The sequence below is a fragment of the Pangasianodon hypophthalmus genome, chromosome 18 (assembly GCF_027358585.1).
Source record: "Pangasianodon hypophthalmus isolate fPanHyp1 chromosome 18, fPanHyp1.pri, whole genome shotgun sequence".
In the NCBI taxonomy this organism is placed as follows: domain Eukaryota; kingdom Metazoa; phylum Chordata; class Actinopteri; order Siluriformes; family Pangasiidae; genus Pangasianodon; species Pangasianodon hypophthalmus.
The window spans coordinates 11,340,049-11,352,884 of NC_069727.1; the positions used below are offsets into that span (position 1 = coordinate 11,340,049).

The 12,836-nt window shown below is 40.3% G+C and overlaps 1 protein-coding gene across 4 annotated transcripts in view; it reads right to left on the bottom strand.

Moving 5' to 3' along the window:
• The window catches only part of vezt (vezatin, adherens junctions transmembrane protein), a 29,594-nt gene that overhangs the window by 2,778 nt on the left and 13,980 nt on the right, over nucleotides 1–12,836 (bottom strand). For 2 of the 4 annotated variants that reach the window (XM_053241741.1, XM_053241739.1), the window contains exons 3-11: nucleotides 12,057–12,146; nucleotides 11,479–11,663; nucleotides 11,097–11,381; nucleotides 8,100–8,239; nucleotides 7,724–7,869; nucleotides 6,369–6,697; nucleotides 5,971–6,164; nucleotides 3,144–3,241; nucleotides 1,819–2,023 (exon numbers count right to left, since the gene is read on the bottom strand). In XM_053241741.1, coding sequence (XP_053097716.1) covers nucleotides 1,819–2,023; nucleotides 3,144–3,241; nucleotides 5,971–6,164; nucleotides 6,369–6,697; nucleotides 7,724–7,869; nucleotides 8,100–8,239; nucleotides 11,097–11,381; nucleotides 11,479–11,663; nucleotides 12,057–12,146 — 1,672 coding nt within the window. Of the gene's footprint in view, nucleotides 1–1,818; nucleotides 2,024–3,143; nucleotides 3,242–5,970; nucleotides 6,165–6,368; nucleotides 6,698–7,723; nucleotides 7,870–8,099; nucleotides 8,252–11,096; nucleotides 11,382–11,478; nucleotides 11,664–12,056; nucleotides 12,147–12,836 lie in introns of all 4 variants that reach the window. The other 2 variants (XM_053241740.1, XM_053241738.1) reach the window with 1 other exon arrangement.

The following is a 12,836-nucleotide window of genomic DNA, read 5'->3' on the forward strand; positions in this document are numbered from 1 at the left end:
TTTATTGCTGTACCAACTCCTCTCTAAAAAGGCTTTTAGTCTGATGTTATTCTTATACCCTGAGCTATATGTCCTAGCAGGAGGATATGTTTTTGATGGCAGCTATAGAGCTCTTCTGTAAGATGCACTGGATAACAGCCAAATCTTTCAAATGCTGTAAATGTAAATAAATATAGAAATAAACAAATCTAGCAGGCTAATGTAGCAGAGAAAACTGGCTAGCTAATGTAGCTAATATGCGTTGAAATTATTCAATTATAAAAGTGAAATTATTTGGAAATCTATTAGACGCAGCAGCCGTGTTTGTATTCATTAGACCATTTCCACCCACCCATGCTATGAAATTGTACAATTTTGTCTTCCATCATATAGCTATCAAGTATTTCACAATAATTTTCCAAAGTTTGTTGATATCCAGATAACAACACTTCAAATACAAGGTTACATTGTTGTCAGCAGAGTTACAAAATACCTAAATGTCCATCCTTAGTCTGGGTTTGCTAGCAATGCTGTTTTACTTTCATTCCCATTAATGTAGAGCAACAGCAAACAGTCTTGGCTATCGGTTTAATGGATCATCAAATGGAGGCTCCCACACACACAAGTTTTCTCTGGCCCCAATCCAATCTCTACCATTGTTCTTGAGGAAAATCTTGAATACTGTCCTACCGCCAAGACCTGCTGACTATGTAGCCAATACTAATTTATAGCCTGCACTCTCTCAAACTGGAGACAATAATTTGGCCAAGTCTCAAATCTGTTTGATGACTCTTAGTCTAACGCAGTCTAATGTTTATAGTGAATGTATGTGCTAAGTCTAATTTCCATTGTTTCTTCATTCATAAACTTTCTAACTTTATAGACTTTATTCACATGAAATCAGATGAATGAAATAAAGTCACACGAGTCGTGACGATGACGCAAAAACATTTAGGAGTTTGGAGATAAGATATTAGCTAGTGGGCTACACATAATGGTGAAATCACTTTATCAACAGACTAAATTAATGTTTCTTTTCCAGACCAGTTAAGGATACATTTTTGTACCTAGAAAAATATTGTTCTTCTCTGTTTTTCATTCCATTCCTCAAACCGGTTCAGAGCCCTGACTATAAATAACCAAAAAAAAAGAAGGAAGGATAAATGCCTGAATTGCATTTGCAACTGTTTCCTCATTTTCACCAGGATAGTGCTCGTCACCGCTAAAATGCTGAGTCACGGCTGAATTGCTAACCATTAAAATGGAGGACATTTTATTCGCCAATCTTCAGGTGCTGACTCGGTCACGCTTATTTTGCAGGAGAGACGTGAACTGCAAATTTCCAGTGTGACCATACAAACCTTTTACAGGGATACTTACACATTAAATGTGTCACCATCACAACAAAAACTGTTTTGCTGCAGGAAAATGCAGCACACCTCAGCATTTTCATTATATCTGCAATAACTACAATAACTGGGGCAGTCGTGGCCTAATGGATAGAGAGTTGTACTTGCAACCCGAAGGTGAACCTGAAGGTCGTGGGTTCGAGTCTCAGGTCCGGCAGGGATTGTAGGTGGGGGGGTGAATGACCAAAGCTCTCTCCCACCCTCAATATCACGACTGAGGTGAGACCCTTGAGCAAGGCACCAAACCCCCAAGTATGGGTCACCATACTTGGCCACAAGTCACTTCAATAATTCACTAATAACTGTATATTTAACAGCACAGAGAGGGAAGCTCAGTACTGAGGCCAAACAGCTTCATGTCTCCGTATACACACAGACATCAGGAGCTGTCTAGGTGTTGATAGTATGTGTGTGTGAGAGTGAGAGACACCTTTGTCGCTGAACAGCAGCAGCTTGCGTTTGTCTCGCTCTCCTTCCGAAGTTCGGATTCCCAGGACGGATTTAAGCTCAAGTAACACTCTGCGTGACTCCTCCCTCTCACGCCGCTGACGCTCCCGTTCCCATGGTGACAGCATGTCCACAGCCCCACGCCACTCGGAGTCTGAGTCCGAGTCCGAGACGTAGGCCTCCAATTCCTGTTCAAACACACACACACACACCCCCCCCAAACAATATTAGACCAGATTCCCTCTAGTGTACATTTCCCACTATGTACACACTATTCTGTATATTTTTGTATATTCTGTATATTTTTCTATAGAAATATACATATTTCTCTATAGTTCTTTACAGCCCTATGCTGATGGTATTAGTATCACAGGGTAACATCTGTAATAAAACATTCGCATGTCTTTTTTTTTGACTTTCATATCTGGATGTCTATGAATCAACACAGGATGAGTGCCAGCTCATCAGTGCCATGAGTTTGTATTTTCTACAAACCAGGATGGATGTTAGCATGACACATAGTCAAGAGATCGCCTTTCATTCATGATATGCCATTCAGAATTACATATACACAACATCATGGATTTTCCCAAGGACCTCTGCAAGTTGTATGATATATGCAAATATATAGGGATATTGTTGTAGCCTACCTGTAGCTGTTGGTATAGTAACCCATTTTCTGCTTACAGAATAGAAGTGATACTCTTCTAAGCATCATTTTATGCTTGCCAGAAGTAGTTCAAGATTCATTGGATACATGTGCAAAGATTTATAGCAGCAAGCAAAAACACAAGAGACAGCATTTGCTTTTAAGATCACAAAGATGTCTATAGGGACAGATATCACTTTTCTACATTACCAAAGCTTGTAATGAGGTAAAAACCAGTAACCTCAGTCTAAATATTTGAATCAAGATATAATCATGTTAACTGCACTATCTGATGGTGTGACTGAGATCTTAATAGACCTCACTTTAGTCAAATAACTGAACAAGACCCAGTACGATATTGACCAGGCTAATTAAATTAGATTGCTCCACTCACCCTCAATCAGATTTTTTGAAATACTTTGCGGCTGTATTTATATACAATGCTGTGGTTCGTTCTAGTTTCTTAGACAAACGTGGAATTTATTTGAGGTATTGTATGCAAGTAAACTCAACTGAGAGTCAGTGGTTACAGATAAATCTTTGCAAATGTTATAATGTAGATGTGTAGACGAAAGTATATGTAGAACGAAGTCTGAACGAAGTCATTTCCATTCTCTTTCTCATTCTCTCCCACTCACAGCCACACATACACACCGTACCTGTTCCTCTGGAACAGGGTCTGTGTCATCTATATGTGAGATGGGGGCAGGAGGAGGTGGGGCAGGACCAGCTGCTTCCTCTGGACTATCTCCACTTCCTGTCAAACATACACAAAAACACTATCACATGCCGTGCAGCTGCATGAGAGCAAGTGTCTGTCCAAGGATTAATCCGTTTGTTAATAACCATAATAAAAGATCATACTGGCTAACTGTTCCATTCTTCCTCAAAATTGAACAGTGAAAAGAAGAACTGCTCCGCTTAATAATTTAGCACATTATATTACAGCTCCTTTATAATTATTTTTCAAACATCACTCTTATATGGTGGGGGGGATAGGGAAAACACTGGAGTGTATTCATGTCCATCTGTGTGCATGTGAAATAGCTTTTCATAACTCCTTGGTCTTCATGATGTTTGTTTAGGTGTGTTCTTTAACAAACTCCAGGAACAGGTGTATTTATACTGAGATCACGTGATGCCTTAACAACGCACCAATGAACTCCATTCAGCTAATTACAGTATGACTTCTGATAGCAACTCATTGCACCAAAATTTTATTAGTTTCCAACAATGGGGGTGAAGATTTGGGGGTGCAATCACATATTTTAAATTTTTTTATTTGTAAATAATTTTACAAGCTATATAGATTTCCCCACCTGAATATTATGGGAGATTACATTCAATATTATGGGTTATGTATGTACATTCATAACATAGAATCCCAAGTAAGTCCATATAGCAGTCCCGTATGAGTCTTAGCCAAAAATTGCCAATTGACTAACAGACTTTAATATACACTGGTGTATTTATTTACGCTTACTATTTGTCTGACCAATCACAGCACGCTCTGACGGTCTGCTGAGCACACATTGGATCTGCAGATGAAGACGAATTTTATTCAAGTAACAGTCACTAGACAAAGTAGGCTTGCTTCACAATAGCCACGATGTCATTCTGCTGTGGCCTATTTATTTATTATCTTGAGTCTTAATTGAATCCATATTATCAGCCTTTATCACACCGCCCTATCTAATATTGCAGGTTTACATATATGAGCATGAGATAAGTCATATTGTCAGGATAAAAACTGTAGCAGTCACTGGACAAGCTGAACATGTAAAAGATTAGGACAGGTCATCCAATTCCCGACATTAGCAATATCTCCAAGCATCAGCACCTGGTTCAACTGATCGTCTGGTTATCAGGTCAAGCTCGTTAGAGCAGGGAAAAGCACACTGCATGGTCCTGACTAAATAGAACGCATGCGGCAGAATGATTGTGTGCACTTACACAACTGTCCTGTGTTGACCTATGAGCTGCATTAAAGTTGCTAAATACTGAACAAAATTCATTGACTCATTACAGATGACTTCATCTGCTTGGCCTTAATAAAACTAGGACGCATCCCATACCCTCACACACACACACACACCTCACCCCCCCTTCCTCTACAGCTCTTAGAATAACTGAATGCTGAATGGGAACAAGTCAAAATATAGAAGTCTAAAAATAGGCTCCGTCTCAATCCATCTTGCAATATGTACTGTATTCCTAGACTACTATGCACTGTGTACTTGACTACATGGTTCCTGCAACCGTAAGCTCATTAGAGTCCCAATGATGGTATGTAATGATATAGTATGTTTTGTTTTTATTGTATTTTTATTATTTAAATGTTACTTGAGCATATTACCATATTATTCCCATCAGAAGACCAGTATTTTCATTTAATATCATATATAGAATAAGACTTAATAAAATTACTCAATGCTGTATAACTCGGGTCCCTGGAGGACTAGTGGTTAAGCCTTGGTGCTCTCATCACCATGGCCCAAGTACAATAACCGGCCAGGGAACCGACCCCAGCCACTGGGGATGCACACGACTGTGCACAAAATTGGGCATGGTTACGTCAGGAAGGGCATCCAGCGTAAAACTGTGCCAAATCAAATATGCGGTCCAGTGATCTGCTGTGGCGACCCCTAACAGGAGCAGCCGAAAGAGGAACAACAACTCTATGCTGTAAAGACTATGTTGCCCTTGAGGATTTAATAGTGAAATTGTGCACACTGTTTTTCAGACCTCAGAAGTAATTGTGGACTTGAGAGCTATTCAGAAGATTATGCAAAAATTACGCACATGGGAATAAAAAAGGTTGTGTAAAACAGACGCCTGTCTCAGTTATGTGAGAATTTGAACTTGAACTTAAGCACATTATTGTTGCATGATTTCATCTTGAGGAGCAGTCTTAACTCCAGCGCCAACGGCTGACCACACTGACTACATCATGCTAAAATGTATGTTTTGGGCTGCAAATACACTGAAAAAGCTGTGAAATACCATTTGATATTTAAATATTTAATACATAAATATGACCGCATTAATTAATTAATTGTATCATCACTTTTAACTGCACAAAATGTTTTTTTTTCCCCACATAGAAAACTTTAGAAAAGTTAAAGGATTATTTCAGAGACTTCTTCAAGGACATTGCTTATTTCAAGGACATACGTTTTATGGATAAAGTTATGAATTTACTTAAAGTGAGCTGTATACATAGCAGATCAGCTTATCCTTGACACCTCCAGGGAAAAAAAAAAGCCCAGAATCAAGCAGGTGTTTAACCTATTTCTGAATAAGTGTAACTTTCTCTACAAAATTATAAGTTTTGGACTTAAACCTCCAACTCCGGATACAGTCCTTAGTGCATAAAGGCATAGTTTATGTTATAAATGGGAAAGGTTAGAAAGTTCAACTGCTCAGAACCACTGTTTTGAGACTGGGGCTGTCATAGCATGTGTGGCTGAGGGTTTGACCTCTGACCTGGGCACTGGGTGACCCTGCGCAGCATGCGCTCCACCTGAGCAGTCATGTCCTCCCAGCAGCAGGAGCTAGCCTGCATGTGAGGCTGCAGGAGGTGCAGGCGCTCACGGAGCTCCTGGTAACCTGCACATGTCACCTCCTCTGACTCCTTAGCAACCATCAGCTTCTCCAGCTCATCCTCCAGAATGATCACCCTGGAGGAGGAGAGAGACAGTAAACGAATTCACATCAAATCACATCACATCAAATATGAACAAACAGCAGGTAAATTTAGAGTATAGCTCTGTAGCAGTTCAATTTAATTTGAGTCAAATTTCTTATCTTGGTACACCAGCATGCAAGTTTTCAGATCTCTGTAAGGAAAAAAAAACCCCATTTGTGTGTGAGTTTGCTCGTACTCGCTGAGCAGGGCTCTGAGGTGGAGCTGAAGGCTGCGGATGGATGTGTGCAGTGAGTTGAGCTCTCTGCATTTCTGTCGTGCCCGACTTGCTCGGCCTGAGTTCTGCACCTGCTGCTGCATCTCAAAGTATCGATGGAATTCATAGCTGCGCTGTAGGTCACCAAGGCAACAGGCCAGGGAGGGATGAAGGGAGGCAGTGACAGTGGCCACGCTGTTGTACGCGAGAAGGCGGGGCTTGGATTCTAGCTCCGCCCTCCCAGAGGACAGCATCAGAGCCAATCGGCGGAAAAACTCAGAGCTCTGGCCCACCCACAATTGAAAGAGCAACTGAGAAAGAGATGCACAATTAATGTCAGCCAGTGTAACCTCTGGGGTTTTCCTGACAAAATGAAACACAACAACACTGTCATTTTTTTTTTTACACAAAAGACAATCTGAAAACATGTCTAAAACATTTCTTTTAGTCAAGTTATTCACAAGTTAAGTTATTCAAGCTCTGATTATACAGTAGGGTCCAAAAATCAAAAAAGAGTGCACTACTAAGAATATTAGCTGGATATACAACTGTAGCCTGGATAACTGGACACCTAAAATCAACTATACATGGTAATATGGTGTGTGTGTGTGTGCACATGCAAGCTAAGACCTTTTAACAAAACCATGAAGGGATCCATGACAAATACACCAATATATACCGTTCCCTGTATATCTTTCCCCGGAAACTGGAACTACTGAGTCGGTGCTGGTTCAGCACCAAGAGTTACATACATTCAAGTCAATTCAATTTTATCTGTATAGCGTGTTTAACAAAAGTCATGAGGAACTGACCACCCTTAGGACTGACTGGAAAGCTGTTCAGAGATGACCACCATGCTCAAGCCACTGGGTGGGGTGATGTTAACCTCTGACACCCGGAGAAGGGCCACGGTGATGCCTAGCTGGCAGTAATGCATGCTTTCTAGAGCTGCACACCACTAAATAAAACACACCTACAGTGGGATTTTATACTGGAGCTAGGCATCCAGGTGGCCTGTAGACCATAGTGATGACATCCACCACCCAGTTGGCCAGTCTGACAAGGGGAGACCCTCATATCTTTCCATCATAACAGATGAAAAGCTGGTTTGAGAAGCAGAGGGCTGCCTTTGGGACGAAGTAGTACTGTAGGGTGTGCACTAGACTGAGAATGATTTGCAGGTTCACCTCCATAGAATGCTGCAAAGTCAGTTGATTAGTTTACAAAACTGGGAAAAATATGACCTTGGGCAGAAACCCTAGGTTTAACCACAAGGTCACTCAGAGTGAACTAGCCATATAAATCAACCATAATATGAGAGAAACTGTTTTACTCACTTTGAGAGCAGGTAAGCTGTAGTCATTGGTCAGCTCCTGTGCCTGCTCATCAGAGAGATGCTCTGCCCCCAGGCCCAGGCCAAGTTCTCTGATTGGCACGGTCGACACATAGTTGGTGACGTTGTCGATCTCGGAGTTGAGTGGAAATGTTACACAATGTTAAGGATCCAATATAAAATTAAAAGTTACACAATGTATAAAGTAACACTAAACATCAAATCAAGCCCTTTACTACCATTTATTATTACAAAAGTAACACTAAACATCAAATCAAGCCATTTACTACCATTTATTATTACAAAGAAACATGTCTTTAAAAAAGTGAATATTAGGGCATGCTACACTAAGAATAATGCTGATGTGGTCTGAGGAGGATATGATTTAAGCATGATGCAGGTGGCGATGCGGGAGGCACGGAACGCGCAGCGGAGGCTCTGGTAGGCTGCTTTCCTCAAACCAATTAACTGCTGGCTGCGCAGATGCCCCGCCCTGTTAAAGGGACAGGCCGCACTCACCCTGTCGAGTAAACTTGACAAGTGAAACATGATCCAACTGTGCAGACGTCCGAGAACCATCAGGGCAGACATACATTTACATACACCATCACACCCTACACACACACACACATACACACTATAGTCAAATACCACACATGCAGCATCATACATACAAACACCTGCCATATTCAATGGTCTAGTTCAGGGGTTCTCAAACTGTGCAGCCAGAGACTGCTTTAACTGCAAAGTAAATTCCAAAAACCCTCTTAGTATGGATGTATTTCATGAACGTAATCCAGCTATTAAAATATCAGGCTGTTTGTAATAATATTTTGGTTATTTATTGGGGCCACAGAGCTTTTAATTCCTGAACTTTTCAGAACACATTAGGTCCATTATTTATAGGCCTAATTTTTTTTTTTTTAAGTTATTGATGTTTGGAATAAACCAATCCAATTCACGTAACCAGTCAAACAACTATATACAGGCCAATAAATATAAGAACTCAATAACAGATATAATAACTTCATGGAGAGTTGTGATTGCCACCACTGTTACAAAATAATAGAAATCATGGGACCCCTGGGGGAATTCAACCCCAACTTTGAGAACCACTGGCCTTGTTCATTCAATTAATATAGTATCATAGAGGCTATAAAATTACACACATACATCCATTGGGGCAAATTTCATAATAAAAATCACATCACAGACACATTTAGACAGACCAGCACACACATAATTGCATTCAAATGACAAAATGGACAGTAAAGGACAGTAGCATCTATCCCACACACAACACAAACAGACAACATAGAAACAACAGACACGTCAGGGCCTGACATGCAACAAAACACCCAGACGACCACAAACAAATACCACGCAACAACCGTTAATGAACTACGCAAAGCAAGGAAATATATGGACACAACAAATCAAACAATAGTGTTAGGATTTTCTCTTGAGTTTTTGATCGAGCTCTCCAATCAGAATCAGTTACTATTTGAAGAACAAAGGCGAGCGACTTGATTAGATTAAAGAGGGTCTGGATTTAATGGATCACTGGGACGTGTCTGGGAAACCTGTGATGGCACATGGAACTAAAATACATATTCAACTGTTATACTTATGAACAGAATTACCCGCTAACTGATTTAATATAGCAACAACCTAGTGGCTATTTATATTATTATATTATATTAAAGTATTATACTTTAAGTATATTATAATTATTATATACTTTGTTTAAGTACTACTGCCAACTTTTTAACTTTCTATAGACAAATCTTTAAATGCTTGCTGTTTCTGCTGCCATGTACAAATGATAGTTTTGCTGTTGGCCTGGTTCCATTTGCAAATACATTTGGGAGACAAGTGTGTTTTAGTATTCTGCAATTATAAAAATTGGGATAACAGATGATGAAATGGTTTGATTTGAAACATCATCAAATTGTGTATGATAACTAGTAATTTGTAATGTGTAATTTGGCTGAGCAGCATATTAATGACCACAACAACAGGCTGTCGTCCCAGAAAGCCTTGGACAGATTTCACAGAGTTCCAGGAATGGAAAGGGGATGACGCAGAACCATCATTGAGGAATTCGTTCTTATTATTTGCATGATATAAAATAATTCTCAGCACAGCCATGACACTGACATGGCTGTGGTTTACTATAAGGCCAAAAGTATGTGGACACCCGACCATCACACCCATATGTGGGCTTTCCACAAACTGTTGCCACAAAGATTGAAGCACACAGTTGTCTAAAATGTCTTTGTATGCTGTAGAATTACAATTTCTCTCCACTGGAACTATGAGAGCCAAACCTGTTCCAGCATGACAATGCCCCTGTCCTCAAAGAGAGCACTAATGAAGACTTGGTGTGTCAAGGTTGGAGTGGAAGAACTCGAGTGTCCTGCACAGAGCCCTGACCTCAAGCCCACTGAACACCTTTGGGAAGAACTGGAACATCGACTGGACCCCAGACCTCCTCACCCAGCATCAGTGCCTGACCTCACTAAGGAGTGGCTGAATGGGTAAATCCCCACTGATATGCTCCAAAATCTAGTGTAAGGCCTTCCCAGAAGAGTGGAGCTTATTATAGCACCAAACGGGGCTAAATCTGGAATGGGATGTTCAACAAGCACATATGGATGTGATGGTCAGGTATCCACAAACCTTTGGCCATGCAGTATATGTTAACAGCCTAAAAAATAACAGTTCGTTGGTGCTCCTTTTCCACTGATGGATGAAGTATAGCACAGCTGACAAACGTAAGCTACTGTCAGTAAACTTACACCAATAATGAGCACATCTATATTGGGTTTATCTGATAAAATAATAAATTGGTAGACAGTGAACTCTTTTTGCACTTTTTCCAAATAAACACGCACAAACGCACACGCACACACACACACACACACACAATAAAACATGTTCACTAATGTAACTTCTATGTTATATGTCAAATCTTAAGATTATGTCAAATAATTAAATTAGGTTGCTAATAGAAAGACCAAGTGTCTGACAAACTCAGATGGCAAAAAGTTATATGGACAGTAACAGGACATAAGATGATACAAAGACCGTGTTTGTTTTTGTGAACTTTCAGGACCAATCTGACCAGACTATATAGAAAAACCAGTAAAAAGGGATATTCTAACTAAATGTTGAAAATGTGCTATGTGCTTTTTTGAACTGAAAACATAAAGTCATTGCTTTTTGGTTCCTGAGTTTAAGGTTAGAGTTAGATTTAGGATTATGTGTAGAAATGTCTTATTACATATGTATAATCCAATGTCCTGATTTGCTCCAAAAACTCGTGTGTGTGTGTGTGTGTGTGTGTGTGTGTGTGTGTGTGTGGGGACACCTACAGGGTGAATCCCCGCGAGATGACTTCAGTCTCCTGGATGAGACGGAGCGATTTGCGTGCCAGGCTGGTGAGAGCTCGGCTGTTGATCACTAAACTCTCCAGCTGGACAGCTTGAGCCTGAACCTGCTGCTGCATTGCTGCCTTGTGCCACAGATGAATGCCATGACGCACACACAAGACACACACCGCACAAACACACAGCCATAGCAGACCCCGTCTATCCTCATGACAAGAACACCAAACCGTGAGCAGGATGGCCACCAGTCCGACCAGTACAGAGACATCCCTGTGAGAAAACACACACACACACACAAAGAGGTAAAGCTTACAGAATTCCCCCTAGACATTTTAGGCAGTGTGTGTGTGTGTGTATGTGTGTGTACCATATCGATGGTGTGGAGAGGTAGCGGGGTGCAGGCAGGGCTGAGGTGGCACTCGGGCAGGCAGTACTCGTGGAGCCCAGAGAGAGAGCACTGGGGTCTAACAGCTCAATAAGCTCCACGTCCTCTTGCAACAGCACGTCCTGAGACAAAACACAGCGCAGGGAGTACTGCCGGAACGCAGCGTCCTGCCAGGACACAACACAACACACACAGACACAGTGTCAGAATGTACCAACGTTCTCAAAAACAAAGGCTGTACAGCAACAGATTAAATATCTGTCCCCAATCAGTTCAGTCTGCTAGAGTGAAATGGGGTTTTCAGTAAAGTGCCACAAATATTTTCTATCAAAACTAAATTAAACATCCTGGAAACAAAAATCCATGAGTACAAATGTATAGACTCATCCTCTTTGCTACTTTATGGAGATTATAGTTTCAAAGGCAGTTATTAATTAACAGTAGTAGACTTATAATAGCCACTCAGAACTAGAGCCTTTTTTTTTTTGTTTGGTTTTTTTTTTTAGCCTTGGGGAAATAGTGTGTGTGTGAAGTTGAAACAAATCACCAGATCTTCTTACCAGCTGCTGCTCCAGCTGCAGGGGGGCACCACTCTGACGAAACGGACTCAGAGAGTGCAGGATCTCAGCCAGCCTCCAAATACCACCTGGCTGTAAACACATCATCTGATTATTAATCTTTATTTTTTAATATAGGTTATTAATATTAATCTATTAATGTTTAGCTTTGAATCATAATGAAAATCCGCATATGTAAAAGCCTGAAGAGAGCATTTTATAAAATAGAATTATTAATTAACTCACCTTACATTTTATATAAGCAGTGTTATATGATTAAAATTCTTTGAGAGGAATTAAACTGAGTTAAAAGATATCACTGAACAGGTTTTGTCTCTTAGAGTTTTTTTTAAGAATCATGGAGAAGCTGAAAATCTCCTATGAAAAATTTGCACCTGTTACAGGAAAAGGTTACTGAATCATAAAATTTAAGAGCCCTTCATGTTCCAATAATGCAGATTCCCCTCATACACACTGATCAAATTCAGGCTACAGCAGCGGTTTACAAGAAGTAGTGGGAGTGTGTGTAGGCATGAGCAAGCTTGTGATTTGCGTATTTATAGCACCAGAACTTCTTGATTAGGGTCAAGTTTATGTGTTGGCTAATAATTAAGAATCTCTTTGTGAAGCAATTTACTATTCAGCACAAAATAAATGATGGCTTTCAAAAACAATCATTACATTTCAAAGCGACTCCCTGAAGAACTTCATTTGATGCATTATAAATACTTTTAAGGAAAAGGAAAAAGCAACAGACCGGAGTAATGTTCAACTTGACAGAAA